We start from the raw sequence: 16,600 nt of genomic DNA on the forward strand, positions 1-16,600 counted from the left end.
ATTTAGCAGTAGAAGTAAATTAGTACTGCTGAAGTGTAGTTTAAAAGCAGTTGAGTCAAGTGAAGAACTTTTGGTGTTTGTGTTTTTCTTTTGTGCCCTGTTGCTTTTTCACCAGTAGTAGGTTAGGTACATGTCAAAGAAATCTTTTAGTCTGCTTTTTGATAAGTTTCCTTATATTAACTTTATCCTTGTGGGTTTTACATAGGATGCATTTGGCAGTTTTAATTTAATTGGAAATTACGAGTAAAATAAATGCTGACAAATTGAGCTTTTTGAGGATTGTGAACCATGAAGCGTGTTTGTTGGATACAAGGGGTTTACTGAATTGGCCAAGACTTACGGTAAAGTTCTCTGAAACTGAGACGGCTGAGTCACATTATTGGCTGTACATTATGGCCCTTTTCTAAGGCAAAGAGATGAAAAATAATACACATACAACATGTTTCTTTACAAGTCCAAGCAGAAAAGAAAGGAAAAGGGACTGGAAGGTTGCCTCCTAGACTGCACTGTATTTCAAAAGATATACATATGTGCTAAAACTCAACTTTTTTCCATACTAATCGTTTAATGTGCAGGCTAGTCAGTCTTGTGCTAGTACTTGAGGTAGCTAATGGAGATAATACCTCGTACTCTTCCAAAGACTCTTCCCAGATTTTAACTCGCACTGTTTACTTGAATTGTGATCCTTTCAGAAGCACAGGGTACCTGTTAGGATCCCAGTTGTCTGGCAAATGTCTTGACTGCTTAGCAGAGAGCCCTTGTGATGGGCAATAGCTCTGCTGGTTTTCTTCAACAGAGCAACCTAGGTTGGTCTTCAAAATACTAGTAGTCAATTAAAAAAAAAAAAAAAAGGCAGTTCTTGAACATCTTCAAAATGCAAGAAGCCTTGAGCAGGTCTGAAATGTTTGAGAGTCAGCATTTCATCTGAGATGAATTAACCACAAATAGAAATACCTGCCTGTTTTCTAATTCAAGTATAACAGAACAAAATTTCTGTGCCCTGGGACTTAAGCCTCTGCCTTTCTAGAAAAGCAATGATGCTGATTGCTGCAGAGATGCAGGCAAGCTAAGCACAAAACATCTGCAGGTACAGGCACAAAGAAAGGAATAATGAGCAGGGAGTAAGGACTGCTTTACCACGCAAGTAAAGTGGTAATAAATTGATTCTCAGATTTTATGAAAATACTTTCTGTGGTGAGATATGTTGTTAGGCAGCTTTGGTGCTTGTGCTATTAAGTAACTTTTTATTAAGGCTGGAAAGCATTAACTGAACTCTTGACTACAGGCATAGCTTAAAAAAAAATAAAAAAATTAATGTTGATTATATTAACTTAAGAAGTTTCTAGATAAACCTCCCTTTGGGAAAGGAAGTAAATACTTCCATTCCAAATAGTATTCTAAAATAAGTACGTTGTGGTCATTAAAATGCTTAGACTATAAAATATACCACTTATTCTTCATTTTTGTGTTTATGTTCCCAATCTGAACGCAGTTACCAGCAAATGCTACTGCTGGATTTTAATAATGGAGAGTGAAAACTACTGGGTTCTGAGTTGATGCAGATGCTGAACATCCAGTTCTGCTTGCCAGTTTGTGAAGACAGTCTTCACTGGTGGAAGGAAAGCAATTAATTTACTGCATTTTGTTCTGTCAATTCTGTACAATCTTCCATTTCAATGTCAGGTACTACTGAAGAGCACTTTTTGTAGAATCAAAGTGGTTTTCCCAAGAAAACTTTTAGCATCTATCTGAGATGCTGTTGCTGTAGAGGATACACTTAACCAGTTGTGATTTCTTTTTTACATGGTATTTAGCTAAAATGAAGCATTTAAAGTGGACACCAGCATTTTAATTGAGTAGGTGAAGTTTAATTATTCTGCTTTTTAGTAAAATTCTCTTAAGTTATATTCCTCTTCATCTTGCTCTGAAATGGAGGATGAAGCACTCAGGTAGTTATCACTGCTCAGCAGTGCTCCCTTGATTTAGGTCTCCAGCTTGGAATGTTTTGACGTGTTGAGGAAGATGGCATAACTGCTAACTAGAGGTAAAGGATGTAAATGTGAACTGGGAGGCAAGAAAACTACCTGAAGAGGAGAGCAAAACCTATTCCTGACTCTGGAGGCTTTGCTTAAATGCGTTGTCAAATTATTTTGCAACCCAGCTCTTCAGCTCTTCTTTCACCACCTCTTTTCCAAACCCTTTACTGTATATCAGCAGACAGAATGATATCACAAGCAATTGCAAGGTGATTTGAGATGTGTAACCATCATTACAACAGCTTCATGTTGTCTTGATGCCCTGGTGTGTGAGCCATGATTTAGGTAACTTGCAATATGGTTCCTCTTCCCTAATTGGTGTTTTTTTGTGGACTGAAATTAAATGTAGGATACTTAACCTTGGGGTAGAACAGGACATCACACAAGCTTAATCTTCACTAGGTTTTTTTTTTTTTTTTTTTTTTTTTTTCTAAAAGGAAGTTCTGTCACTGTAATGTATCCCTTTTAACAGAGTTCTGATTGTACTGATAGGCAACACATGCTGTAGTGTCAAAGCATTTAATCTGTTATGGATGTGAAAGTGACCTTCCAAGCAGGAGAGTTGAGAAGTCTTGAAATTGTTGCAGAGAAGTTGGTGGTATTTACTGTTCAAATGCCTCTGAGTTCATGTCACTTCTTGGGAAAGTTCCTGTTATTTGTACGTATCTATTGAGGCAAATATTAGCAGTTTCTTTCAGATGTAGTAAACATGAATGGGTGGTATCCTGACCTCATTAGAGAAACAATGCGGGTAGCAGCTTGGTGCATAGGAGAAGGAGATGCACTAACAAGCGCAGTGTCTCAGCAGTGCTTCTTTGCAGAACACAAGGTTTGCAAAGCAGATGTTTCTTACAGATGCATACAGAAATGATGAAAATTTGATCAAAACAGGCTGAAGAACCCTTTGTTGCAGTTAACCATAGCTGTTCTCATACTTCAGGCTGAAGCAGGCAAGGACTAATGACAACATAGTCAACATGAGTCATATGTTCAGGAAGAGCAAACAAACAAATGCAAATATGTTACTGTCTGAGGAATCATAATTGTTACCTTGGAGCTCAATGTGGAAGTGCAGAGAGAAGTCTTATTCAAGCATCATTGATGGTTTGAACAAGGATGAACCTGTGCTCCTTCAGGCTTCACAGAAACTTTGGGTTTATTTCCAGCTTAAATAAAGCAAGCAAATGTACTTACAAAATCAGTAATTATGTCAAAAGAGTTGCCTCAGATAGAGACTCCCTCCTCCATCTTCTGACACATGTAGGTGCAGTGCACCTAAGCAACCTATGAGCTTTAGGGGCACAGGTGAAGCCCCACAGGAGAAGAGATTGGTGTTAAAATGTTTCACAGCTGAACAGCGTCTTGCTGTGCCACTCTGTGTGTGGGTAAGTACCAATAGTCCCCATCTGCTGGTGTGGTGAGCAAAGATCCATCAGTAATCCTCTACAGAAAGTTCCTGCTCCTTACCTATTAGCAGAGCTGTTGTTTATGGCTAAACAAATATTTAGTTACTCTCCAATGAACTTGTTTGTGATACAAAACCGGTCAGTAGTGTTTATTATTTTCAACTGATTCTCAAAAAGCCATTGTACTCTTCTGGGGTGGTAGCTGGTGAAGAAGCAGGCAGCAGTTTCTGCAGGGAAGGGTTCTCAAGGATCTGCATAGGTTTGCCTGCTGTCTTATTCTACAGCTCTGTGTCTGTGTAGGACAGTGTGCTGAGGACTGTGTTACTGTCTGCCCTTTGTAGAGCAAGAAAGTTTAGCTGCAGAATTGAGATGTCTCACTTAGGGAGCTGTGCCTTTGTGTTAATTCCGTCATGAACTTTCCACAAATGGCTTTAAAAAGTTAGGAAATAACTCAGTGGAAAATGTGCGGAGGTTTTGTTTTTAGTATAGAAGCTTAAAGCAACAACAACAACAAGAACTCCAGTGGCTTTTGCTGAGGCACACAGTTCTTTGTAAAAGCTCTCTCAGAAGTAAAGCTTCATCCCATCTTCTGTTGATTTGTTACTTGCAAACAATGCTTGTTGTTAAAGGAAGCCATTAAGTCTACAGAAACTAAGCCTATGCTTCTGCAAGTGCGTGGCTGTGGTGGTGAAGGTAGAAGAAGAGGAAACCTAACTTATATTTGGATTACAAAACAGAAGCTTCTGTGCTCCCATTCATTCCCCTATATTTAACTTCAGAAAATCTGCACGGTTTGCAGAAACACTGCCACCTCAAAACCTATTTATTTTACACATGAGCTGTGTTCGGGGTCTGGAGCAATTCTTTCAGTGTAGCAGAAACCTTTTATCTCTATTTACTGTTGCTTTCAGCCTTGGTTCTAAGAAATGTTATGTGAATAGTATATGATATGTCACAACTCAACATTGAGTTTGGCTTTTTCAGCTTCTACTTAGAGAGGAAGGGCTGATGGGGTGCCTCTGCTGAGAAAAGGTAAATTAAAATTCATAAACAGAAGTTCTTATCTCAGCCCAGTTTTTGTAGGAACATGCATTTCCAAATGAGCTGATAGGGTGAGTTGCTGACTGACTCCGCTGTTACTTTTGCTTGTAGCAGAATGGCAGGTCTGAGGACTGCGGTGCCTCCAGTGTCACTATTTCTTTCGCTGCCCTTCTAGGCGGGGGCAGTTCTTTTTCAACAGAACTAGAGGTTCATCTTGCTGCAGCAAAGGGAATTACTTCTAAAAGTCAGGCGTTAGGTGAGGGCTCGGCTGGAGGGAGTGTGCAGCACCTGGGCTCGCTCTGCTGCTCCTTGTCCTTGTCTGTGTGCCAGCACTTCCTGTTTGTACGGATTCTGTTTACTGTCTGGGTTCCAAATAGCCCGGGAAGGTGGGAGGATGGGAAGAAGCAGAAAGAAAAGCAAACAGCATTATTTAAGGTGGAATTTTGTATTTCTGTGTGTACATATATGTGCTAGTATTTGTTACTATGTAGCCCAGTGACTCGGAAGAGTCTGTCCAGTTCTCTTGATGTTGCTCTGTACTGATTTCCAAAAAAAAAAAGACTTCTGCATACATAAACTGAAATTGAAGCTCTGGGTGTTTGTAGCAAGGAACAGAGAGGTGCTTTTACTTTGCATTCTCTCTGAAGTTCTTGTAAGGAATGCTTGTCACCCACACAAAATAGATTATTTTTAAACAGTAAAGGAAAGCCTTATTTCTACTGGTGGTACAAAGTGACTCGTTGCTCTGTTTTTTACTGCCTAACTTCAAGGCTTTTGGCTTAAACAGCTCAGAAGAGCATGGGTGCTGCTCCCTGGGCTCCAGCACACAGCTGACCCTGACAGCACGGCTCTGATCCCAGCACTCAGATGGGAGTTCTTCCCATCCCACTGCTCCCCCAGCCATGAAGCAGTGAGTAATAAGTACATGAAGGAAGCAGAAAGAGAAGATGCATTGCCTCACTAGTTCTTCACTGCTGTGTGACCGTGGGTCCTCTATAAATACAAGATCCTTTGAGGTAAAGCTAGAAATGGAATTCTTGAATGACTTGGAACTAAAAAGTCTTAATTCCAGGCTTTCTTTAACAAAGGAAAAGAAATCTGCCTTAAACTGGAAGAAAATGTTCTAGGACAGATGCTGTGCTCTTGGTATGTCACAGGCTCCCTAGGGAAAAAGCACTGTCATGGTGGGAGTTGCAGAGGTCACCAGCAACTTGCAAATGCTTCTTTCCTGTCATCTTGTTTTCATGGCTCCCAGATAGTGATGCTGTAAACAGTGTGCATGCATGGCTGGGGGAGGCTGCTCAAGGGGGGATAGAAATAATGTGATGCCAAAACCCTAGGATTTATGAAGGTGTTTTATTTTTCTTACAGGAAAAAAAAAAAGTAGTAATACTTTGGGCTTTTTTAAAACCAGGCAAATGAAAAAACAACTGTTCATCTTGGGTTCTTTCTTCTGATATCTGATCCTATATCATTCTCGAGTAATTTTTCAGAATGGCCCAGCAATGCTTTGTAGTGAGTTCCTTTTTTTTCCTGGATGATCTCATCATTGGTATTACTTACAGTGTCTGAATGTCACTACAACCAGAACCCAAGGATATTAGATTCAGAAATGAAAAGATAGCTGCATGCAAGAGAACTTTAAAGAAACATCTAATAAAGCCTATCTTCTCATATGTAACTAAACTAAAGCAGAGTCTTAGTGAGATTTCCTCTTCACAGTAGAGAATGACCTTGTATTTCTTCTGTGCTGTAATTCTACAAATACCAGCAGTAATGTTAATTTTTCTAGCTTGGTGTAGAACAATGCAGAGGTGCTGCTTGGGGGTAAGGGGAGAGAAGTAGGTAATTGCAGCTAACACTGATATCGTTGCTTCTCTGTTTCAGAAGGAAACAAAACGCTGGGAAGATGTTTTTGGTTGTTAGATCCCTCTGCACGTTGTTTCCCTTGAGCTGCTGTTTGTGATCAGATAAGAAATTCTGCGTATTTGCGCCTCTTCTGTGGAAGGATAAAGACAAAAATAATACGTAAGAAATTCACATACGTAAATAATACAGAAGAAATTCACACTCATTTACTTGCATTACATCAGTCTTCTCTTGCTTTCTGTTATGAACAAAGCAGCGCTGCTACTGTGTGTAACAGTGTTGTCATAGAGGAGTTTCAGACATCTTTGTCTTCCTGGATTTTGGAGAAGTGCCAGCTTGGCAAGCAGGAAGAACAAAAGGACGGGACTGAAAATATCTCGTCGGAGGCAGCCTCACCATCACCACACATCAGGTTGGGACAGCAGCAGAATTAGGCAAGCAGCCCGGCCCAGTTTTCTTCATGGTAAGCACTGGAGTAGCTGTTCTCTAAAGATGAGAATAAAATATTTTGGTCTTGAAAGTTTGAGATTTTGGGAACAAAATGGAACGTAGATTTGTTGGTGTTCTCGAAAATGTTACTTTTGCCACACAACTTCTTTTTCATGATGTTAGTTTTGGGGATTCCATAGAATCTTTTTTTCTAAAAAACAAACAGAAAAACTGTGGGGAAATAGCTAAAGCTTTGTTCTTCTACTGGTTTGGAACAGAACATAGAACTCACAACTGTGTAGTAAATTGGAATCTATAAACATAGTTGGATTGCTTAATGAGCAGATTCCTTTTTTTCCTTAGATGACAAAAGGGGGAAAAAAAAGTCTAGAAGATACTTCCAGCTGGCAAAGAAATAAAATTTACATAGCCATCTTATTGAACAACTTTTTGATACTGATGATAGTGCAAATTATTATAAAACATTACTGCATCCTGTTTATGACAGCCATGTAATGAGGTTTGTCTTACCAGTGGTCTTCAACTGAAGTGTAGAAGTCAGAATGATTAATTCAGTCTCAAGTACGGACTGATAAAATTGTATTGAGTGTTTAGTCTGCCTTTCTGAATTGATTTTGAAACACTAGCTGATGTTTACAGCAATGCAAAATTATTCAGTCCTCTTTCAGTTACTGGAATGCATATCTTTTTGCATAAGCCTCACATGTTTTATGCCTTTGATGTGGTGTTTCTGTACAGCTCATTTTTGATTCTTCCCTCTGTATTTGCTAGCTTTTTTATTAGGTGGTACGTAATAGGAGAACTTCCTACTTGCAAAGCCTGAAGAGTAGTACAAGGTGCTGGTGGATGACAGAATAAGTCTCCTAAAGTGAATAAAATGATTTAGATTTTTTTGCTGGACTGGCCCACAGACTTGCATGGTGAGTCTTTATCTGCTTTATAAAACACGTGTTAATGTTAGGTGATGCTCCTCTCTTTAGAGAGCCATTCCACAGGAAATTTACAAAACAGGGAAGAAAATGGTGTTAACCCATGTTACTTAATAGCCAAATATTGTCATCCACCTGAAGTTAGTAGAATATCTGTGGACAGTCTCTGCAGTGAAAATTAATCTAATCTGTAAAAATCAGTGTTCTCCTAGCAAGAAGGTTGTCTGGATTTTCTAATAGAGGAGTTCATGCAAGATCACTTCTCTGTTGTCATTTGCTGTTTTTTATGATGTGGATTCCATTTGTACTGAAGGATAACAGTCCTTTTTAGCATAGAACTGAGACCAGCAGAAGACTCTTGAGAGTCTTCTGACAAAATGCTGTGTGCAAAAATGCTTGCAGTGGAAAAAGCACTGCCAGGGTGTCCTACTGGGCTGTAGATGCACGAGGTTTTTATGTGATAGTGTGGCTGTAACAGCTGCAGTAGGCTCAGATGTCTTTAGGAAAAATATATGGGCATTTTTGACTAGAGTTCATTTGTCCCAAGCTAAGTCTGTATATGTTACGAACACAGAACGTGTTATGGTTAGGAACCTCTGTTAACTGGGGTGTGGTACAGCTCTTACTGAATTTTTCCTCCACTGACCTCCATTCCTCAGAGGGAAGGAATTCTCAGAAGTAGTAGCAGCAAACTTCAGTGTCTGGTAAATATTTTCAGAGTTAACATACTTGTATGTCATGGAGAAGGCATTAGAAAGCTAACTGTAGCCTGCAACTGAATAAAACAGTCAACAGAATGAAGTTCAGTTAACTGTGCTGTCTCAGTTCTGCATGATTCACTATTGTGTGGTGGTAAAACTCCACCATACTGGAGTTCATCCGAAACATATTTTGAAGGCCTGTGTCTTAGAATTCCTTTAACTAAATTTTGTAGTTCCACTGTATCATATAAGAAAGTAGATCATATAAATCAGCATGATAAATGTATCAAGCGAGTATAAATAAGTATTTTGGGAAATCTGCTGATGAACTTCCCTCTTCCTTCCTCCATATATAGTGATTATTTTTGAATTGAGTTTTAAAATTCAATCTGTTAGGTCAGTAGCTTAGCAAGGTTAGCGATGGAGAAGATGCTTAACACATCAGGAAGGCGGTAATGAGTTCAAAAGGCCGCGGTCTGATCTGCTGATGCCTTCAAGCTTTTCTTTTCTGACAAAGCTTTTGGCTCAGGAGCAAGGTTTTAGGTATTTTTGGATTGCAGGTGTGGTGGTGCAGTGTTCATTTGAAGTGCTTGCATGGAGCCTTACTTGGATCTAAATAACATCACTTCAGAATTCTCTGAAAATTATACTTTGACTGTCGAAGAACATAATTGATTCTCTTTATTCCAGGCAGCCTTCCAGATATGGAGTGTACACAGCAATGCAAGCTGCCAACTGTACTTCAAAACTGTTTCTGTTTATGTTTTTGCTTTCCAAATCCAAACCCTGGAGGCGTGCTTACATGCACAAGTGAATGTGCACACAGCGACTACACACAGACCCAGCACGTCTGTTACCCAATTTAAAACAAAAGCTGCTCTTCTGGGGCAGTTGCTCTTAAAGGCAGTGTAGATATTTGGGCTGTGCTTTTTGGTCCATTTTCAAGCTTTTAAAAGAAACGATCTTGAGCTGGCACTTCACTTTATAATCTTCTCAAAAGCCAAAAGTTTACATTTCTTTTGAAAACATGATGTACAGAAGGATTCAATATGTGCGTGTGTTTCACAGTTTTGCCTCAGTTTCTTTGTTGGCAATTATTGGTGGGGAGGGAGGGAAGGTTGGCAATGAAACCATCACTTCTGAAGGAGAGTTAGCTCAGCACTGCTGCAGTAGTGCTTTCTGCCCTGCATAGATCCCGGTGTTCACCTCTGTCTCTCAGTAAGGCAGTTCAAACAGTGGAAACTAAACCAAGAGGGGCAGAGTGAGTAGTTCTTTGCCATTTTAATCCAGCTGAGCCTGCAAGGAGCCGGCTTGGGGAGTGTGGGTGCCAGCATGATGTAGAATGAGAACACCTGCCTTGGGCAGCGAATAGATGGGCCCTTGTGACCATCAGTTCAGAAAGGCCCAACCAGGGTTGTGGCACCAAACTTAAAAGACCTGCTGGTAGAAACTCAGCCTGTGTTGTGAATACTTAACTTGATTGTGGTCCACCTATATTATTGTTGTTTGTGTATGTGGACAGAAAAGTTCTTACGACTGCATATTCTTGCTTGGTATTTTAATGCTGGTATATACCTTAACGGTAATGTGCTTTTTACCTATGCTTGTAATTAAGAAGTGTAGATAAAAACATATTATTTTAGATAGTGTCTTGCTTATGCTTTACCTGATTAAAAAAACAAGATGCCATTGAACCTTCTCAGTATTTCTTTTTATTTGTAGGCTGAGTTAGCAGTAATTCATGGTTTTTCAAGTTGCTCTGAATGGTTCTATCAGGGTTCATTTGTAATGTTTTGTAATTGAAAGCTTTCCTGGTTTGACTCTTCAAATACACTGTGAGTGTGCTTAGAACTTTCCATTTCAGCATCTGCTTTGCTGAGACCATTACAATGACAAGGAAAACAGCTTCTTTAAGAAGTCAGTAGCATAGTCCCTTAGTCCTTTTAAATACGTATGAAGTGTTAGTGGAAAAGCATTTTTCTAAACCTGCAGTGTCCCTTTAGTATGCTTTGCTGATAATTTTAAAAGTCCAAACTGCAACTACAAAGGAGGGGAAGGAAGGAAAAAGAAACCCTATTCCTGCTGAGTGTTACTTAGGAAGCAGTGCATTTGGGAAAATATTCTTGTTCTTCTGCATCTTAAGAACTGCAGTGCGGTAAAAGTGGCCATAATTCAGGAGAAAACATTTCAGAAAAGAAGTACTGAAGAATAGGGGGGTCGTGATTATTTTTTATGTGCATACATATGTAGCGTGTGGCTTTTGGAATAATAGCCTAGTAGTTTCCTAGCCCTGTGCTGTCAGGACACTTGGCTAAGGGAGGGAGCATAATGGACTGTTATTTAGGAGTCTGGTATTGCCTTTTCTTATAAGGAATTTTTCATAATACAAATGCTGAATTTAATGAGATTATTAGTAATGCACTGTTTGAGATCTGAGTAACATATGATGACCTCAAAGTATATGTCTGTGACTATAAGAAATGTTTGAAAAGCTTTGATCTGAAATTCATTCTGATGTTTGTATTTAAAATACTAATGTTTAAATCTCTGATTTTTATGTAGGTTTAACTCATACGAATCACTGCTTGAAAAACTTCAAGTACAGAATTATTGAAAGACTTAAAAATGCCGCCCCGACCATCATCTGGTGAACTATGGGGCATCCACTTGATGCCCCCGAGGATCCTTGTGGAGTGTCTTCTCCCAAACGGAATGATAGTGACTCTAGAATGCCTCCGTGAGGCTACATTACTAACTATCAAACATGAACTTTTTAAAGAAGCAAGAAAATACCCTCTCTATCAGCTCCTTCAAGATGAATCTTCTTACATTTTTGTAAGTGTTACACAAGAAGCAGAAAGAGAAGAATTTTTTGATGAAACACGGAGACTTTGTGACCTGCGGCTATTTCAGCCTTTCCTAAAAGTCATTGAACCAGTAGGTAACAGAGAAGAAAAGATACTTAACAGAGAAATAGGTGAGATTATCTGTATTTAAACATAGCTAATCTGCTTAACTGGTTTCTCCTCTTCAAAATAGAACACTAGAATCAATGTGCTGTATTTGTTACCTTTTGCTTCGTCTATCAAAGATTACATTTCAGAGTTGTTGCACCAAATGTCCCAACATGTTGATCATAGTTAAGCCAATATTTGTAAAACTATTCTTTATTTCATTCACACATGTATATTTATATATATACAATTGTATATAGGTTAGCAGTGCATATTTTTGGTAGTCACCAGTTAGCAGGATTTCATATTAGTACAGAGCAAAGCCTTTTTGTACTTGTTTTATTTGGGAAGCAGATCTTGATTTGTTTTGAATTCTACGGAACAGTGATAACTAAGGAAAGGTACAGGAGGGTTTGACTGCAAATATTTAGCTACATTTGCAGTGGTACAGTTTTTAATACTGCTTTGTCTTGCTTAGAGTGCAAAATCTGAGAAACAAGGTGTTTTTCTTCCCCCTTTCCCTTTCAGACAGAGCATTAGTAGGTGTGGGAAGGATCATGATAAAAACACCTGAGTACATTGTTTTGAATCATTTCTGGGGAAGCCCAGAACTTGTCCATTATCCAGGAGGCACAGGAGAACTAGCATGTGTTTTGGTATCTAGGTTAAGTATCTACATTCAGTTAGTGCAAGGATACTGCCTTTCTTAGTTTCTAACAGGTGTATGCTGCAGTGGTAGAGACTTATCAACTGGAAATACTTGTTCTGGGGTGCTCCTAATTGTTAAATTATCTAATAATTGTAAATGCATCATGGGTAGATTTCTGTTTTGTGAAACATAGCCTGGTCAGAACTCAGGGAGAGTAGTGGCTACCTGACTATGTGTGGAGATAAAAGTGAAAGTTTTCAAATTTGAGCATTCATGCATGAATCACTCATTAGGAATGTAATCTAATGAAAACAAATGTAGTTAGACTTGAGACTGAAGAGTTGAGAGGAATACGCAAATCTTTGCCCAAGAGTTAAGTTCATTATTTCTTAGGCTGCTATGGGAGCTCACAAAAAAATGTGAAGACCTGTCATTGAGTTGTAAGCAAAGCTGATTATGGCTCTAATAGTTATCAGTGATCCTGTCAGAGTTTTAGAGAAAATCAGGCACCACAGCTCTTGTGGTCCACTCAAAAAACTTTATTTGCTGACTTCAAAAAAGTTGATTACTGATTCTTTTCCTCCCTGAGAGTTATTAGCAATGAAAGTGGTAATTTGAGGTTTGCAGGATTTTCAGTGAAAATGTATCAGGCTTCTAACCTTTTTTGTGATTACTGCTTTGTTCTTGAATGACATAAAATCAATTTGTATATGAAGTGGAAGCCAGTGGTTAACACAAATATTGTAGGTTGTATTTTGCTTTAAATGTATTTTTTTCAAGCAGTGGTAGAAGGAATCTTTAGTTTAATTTAGTTATCTGTTGTAATTATTTTTCCATGCTTCTGCAACATTGTAGGTTTTGCTATTGGCATGCCCATCTGTGAGTTTGACATGGTTAAGGATCCTGAAGTACAAGATTTCAGAAGAAATATTCTTAATGTTTGTAAAGAAGCAGTAGATCTTCGAGATGCCAATGCTCCGCACAGTAGAGCATTGTATGTCTGTCCTCCAAATGTAGAGTCTTCACCTGAGCTACCCAAGCACATATACAATAAACTAGATAAAGGTAAGATAAATATTTACTGTAGGCACAATATTTTTCTGTGATTGAAATCAAAAACCACAACTGGTGACTTAAGCAAATTTGTGTAGTATATCTGATACACTGCAGCTGTATCATAACCCTGAGTTGTTCAGAAAAACTTGCTTAATAGAATGTAGGTTCAAAAGGCAGGCAGCAAAACTTTAAAGTAACTTTTTTGCTATTCTAGTAATTTCATGGAACAGTTACTACTGTTTTCTTTTGAAGGCTGAATGTTAGATATGGAGGTTGGTGGCCCTGCCTGTAGCAATGGGGTTGGAGGTTGGTCCCTGAGGTCCCTTCCAACCCAGACATTTTATGATTCTGTGATTCTATGAATTGTCAGTAGTATTTGATGTAACATTTGTAGTATTTGATGTAAAATTCTTAATCCTAAGGTATAAAAGTTTGAATTTACACTTGAATCATAAATAAGCTTAAGGCATCTAGTTCCTCGCAGAAGTTATCAATCCTCTCTTGGATTGGGCTATGAATCTTGTTTTTGTCATCTTGTAGTAGTATTTCTATGTGGCTTTGTTTCTTTAGGGTGTGAAGGGGTGATGGTTTGCTGAAAATGATAGGCCTAACATTTTGTATTTATTTTAGGGCAAATAATAGTGGTGATATGGGTAATAGTTTCACCTAACAATGATAAGCAGAAGTACACCTTAAAAATCAATCATGACTGTGTGCCTGAGCAAGTTATTGCTGAAGCAATTAGGAAGAAAACACGAAGTATGTTGCTGTCATCTGAACAACTGAAGCTCTGCGTGTTGGAGTACCAGGGGAAGTATATTTTGAAAGTGTGCGGCTGTGATGAATACCTGCTAGAAAAATATCCTCTGAGCCAGTATAAGGTGAGTAACATAATGAACTCATTTTAAAGTACACTGAAAAAATCCTAATGTGTGTGGGAGAAAAGTGATCAGTCTCATTATATCTAGTCAAAAACAAAGAAAGTAAAAATCTGTTTCTTTAGGGTAATTGGCTTATATGTATCTGACTCAAGAGTGTATTTGTTGCTGTATGTGCTTCAGTATGTGGCCAGGGAAGGTAATTTAAAGTAGAATTTACGTCATTCATTCAACTTTAAAAAAAAAAATGCAGTAGCAGCTTTGCTCTAACGTGAGCAATAAATCAGTGGTAGGTTCTCTGAGAAGTATACTACATTTCTGATGGCAAGAGATGAATAACATTTGAATGGGGCTGATGCAATGCAAAAAGAAATTAAATTGGATGTTGAGTTATGAGGCAATCATTACTCTGTGAATCTTCTCCCTCCCTGCTTTAGGGGTTGGGGAAAAAAAATAAGCAAGCTCTCTTGGCTTACTGTTGATTACATCAGTAAACTTCTTGATCTCATGAAAGGGGAGTGGTAAACTTCCAATACCATATTTATCAGTTAAATCTTCCTTGTTGCTACCCATCCTTCAGTGCCTTTGTTCTCTTAGTGTTGTACCTGTAGCAGAACTGGCAGAAGAGCCTGAGAGCAGTCCTTTCTGAAGTAGACAATGTTACCCTGTATATTTCCTGACAGACTGCTGTTGCTATCTCTCTGAGAAACCTACTGTTGTAATAACAGCTCCCATTCCTCTATCTAAAATGGTTGACAGTCTGCTCTTCAGAGCTATGGAGGAGATAAGGGGGGTGGGGGATCCTTATACTGGGAAAAGGAACTTAATATTATGCAAGCTGGGGAAGAAGTGCAGGCATATGTGACTAATTTTGTGCAGTCATGAGATCAAACACTAAACCTATTTGATCTAGTGTGGCTGCTTCAAAAGTATCTGGTATGCCTTTCTGTGCCACGGAAGAGCTTACTAATTACAGTCCAGAGCTGACCCTATCTTAACACTTTGTAGTACTGTTGCCAGATGAAATACTTTCAGCAGTCACTCCTTAGCAGACACAATACAGGCTTGAGTGCGGCAAGATCAGTGTAAAGAGGTAAAGCTGAAAAGTTTCTGAACAAAAAATGAACAGTTCTGCATGTTCCCTGTTCTTTTTCTAACTGTGGCTAGGAGTGTTAGAGGCACATGTGCTAGGTTGGTACAGTACATTATAACAGCAGTATGCAAGGCAGACGATAGCTAACCTGCTTCTGGGAACATCCCTAATCTGGAACTGTTCTCTGCACTGTGCCTGAGCTTAAGAGCCCTACGAGACACTTGTCTTTGCCAGCTCTGTTCTGTATCTGCAGTTAAGCCTTCAACTGTTGTAGGCATCGTTCATGCCTCCAAAAATCTGTTTGAAGTACTGCTGTGCCATTTTACCCCATCATGTATTTAAACTGTTGAATGTTGCAACAAAAAACACTGAAGGATTTACGTAAAGGAACAGACCTGAGCTCTTTAAGTATGCTTTTATTTTTATGTTATTCTGAATGCTTTTAGGTAATGATTACCAGGACCATGCGCTTAGAAAATATACTAAATTTTGGTTTTGTTTTCTTACAGTACATAAGAAGTTGTATAATGCTTGGTCGCATGCCCAATCTGATGCTGATGGCTAAAGAAAGTCTATATACCCAGCTGCCACTGGATACCTTTACAATGCCATCTTACTCCAGGCGTATCTCTACAGCTACACCCTACATGAATGGAGAAGCTACAGCCAAATCGCTCTGGACTATAAACAGTGCTCTCAGAATAAGAATCCTCTGTGCAACCTATGTGAATGTGAACATTAGAGACATTGACAAGGTAAGGCAAATGCTGTATAGCATTATATGTAGCTTTTGACACACACGGTTTCTCTCTTTTCCATAATTACATTAGAAAAGAGGTGTTATTTCTAATGCTAGAAGATTAGACCACTTTGTTATTTAAATTTCAGCCCTCTATTCTGAAAAACAGAGCCATGTTCTAAAATCCACATGTTTTTGTATACTTCTGAAAAATGCATGGATCGTGATACACAGCTAAAGGAGTGCTCTAGTTTATTTCAGCTGAGTTCATAATAGATGTGCTATCTTCCACATTTTGAACTATGAACATATTCAAGCATATTGTACAGTAAGTGAGAATACATCTGACGAGAAGATGCTGGATAGCATGCTGCTAGCTTTGTTCTTAGAAGGGGAGGTATGAGAAGATCAGTGAGAAAAGGCGTGTGCAGCTTAGTCCTGCTGAAGTCATATGGCAAGTCTCTACCTCACCCAGAATTTATTTGGTCTTTTTTCTCTCTGTGGTTTGGCTCATAAAGAATTCGTCATTCCAATTTGTTTTTCGAAGTTCCTTTCAAGTTCATTAGTGTATTTTTAAGAAGTACTTCTACAACAGTAGTGAGGAAAAAGATCAAAACCTTTTTCTTTTTTCCATAGGAGTATACTTACATACTTGAAGAGCATGAATAAATTTGGGTTGAGGAGTGGTGGTGAAACTGTTCTTATTTGTTTGTTGAGGTGAAGTATTGATGGGTGTTTTCTTTAATAGAAAGGAGAAAGCAATGTATTGTAATCATACTGTATGTTGATAGGAATGAAA

General features: G+C 38.7%; 1 protein-coding gene across 2 annotated transcripts in view; it reads left to right on the forward strand.

Moving 5' to 3' along the window:
* Window positions 1–16,600, forward strand: part of PIK3CA (phosphatidylinositol-4,5-bisphosphate 3-kinase catalytic subunit alpha) — a 40,369-nt gene that overhangs the window by 3,261 nt on the left and 20,508 nt on the right. The window contains exons 2-8 of one of the 2 annotated variants that reach the window (XM_042881081.1): window positions 6,371–6,511; window positions 6,609–6,815; window positions 7,574–7,722; window positions 10,995–11,409; window positions 12,891–13,100; window positions 13,722–13,972; window positions 15,572–15,817. In XM_042881081.1, coding sequence (XP_042737015.1) covers window positions 11,058–11,409; window positions 12,891–13,100; window positions 13,722–13,972; window positions 15,572–15,817 — 1,059 coding nt within the window. In that variant the 5' untranslated portion in view covers window positions 6,371–6,511; window positions 6,609–6,815; window positions 7,574–7,722; window positions 10,995–11,057. The remainder of the gene's footprint in view (window positions 1–6,370; window positions 6,512–6,608; window positions 6,816–7,573; window positions 7,723–10,994; window positions 11,410–12,890; window positions 13,101–13,721; window positions 13,973–15,571; window positions 15,818–16,600) is intronic. The other variant, XM_042881082.1, reaches the window with a different exon arrangement.

Source organism: Lagopus leucura, unplaced genomic scaffold (assembly GCF_019238085.1).
Source record: "Lagopus leucura isolate 7727_CA_CO unplaced genomic scaffold, USGS_WTPT01 Super-Scaffold_100029, whole genome shotgun sequence".
Taxonomy (NCBI): Eukaryota; Metazoa; Chordata; class Aves; order Galliformes; family Phasianidae; genus Lagopus; species Lagopus leucura.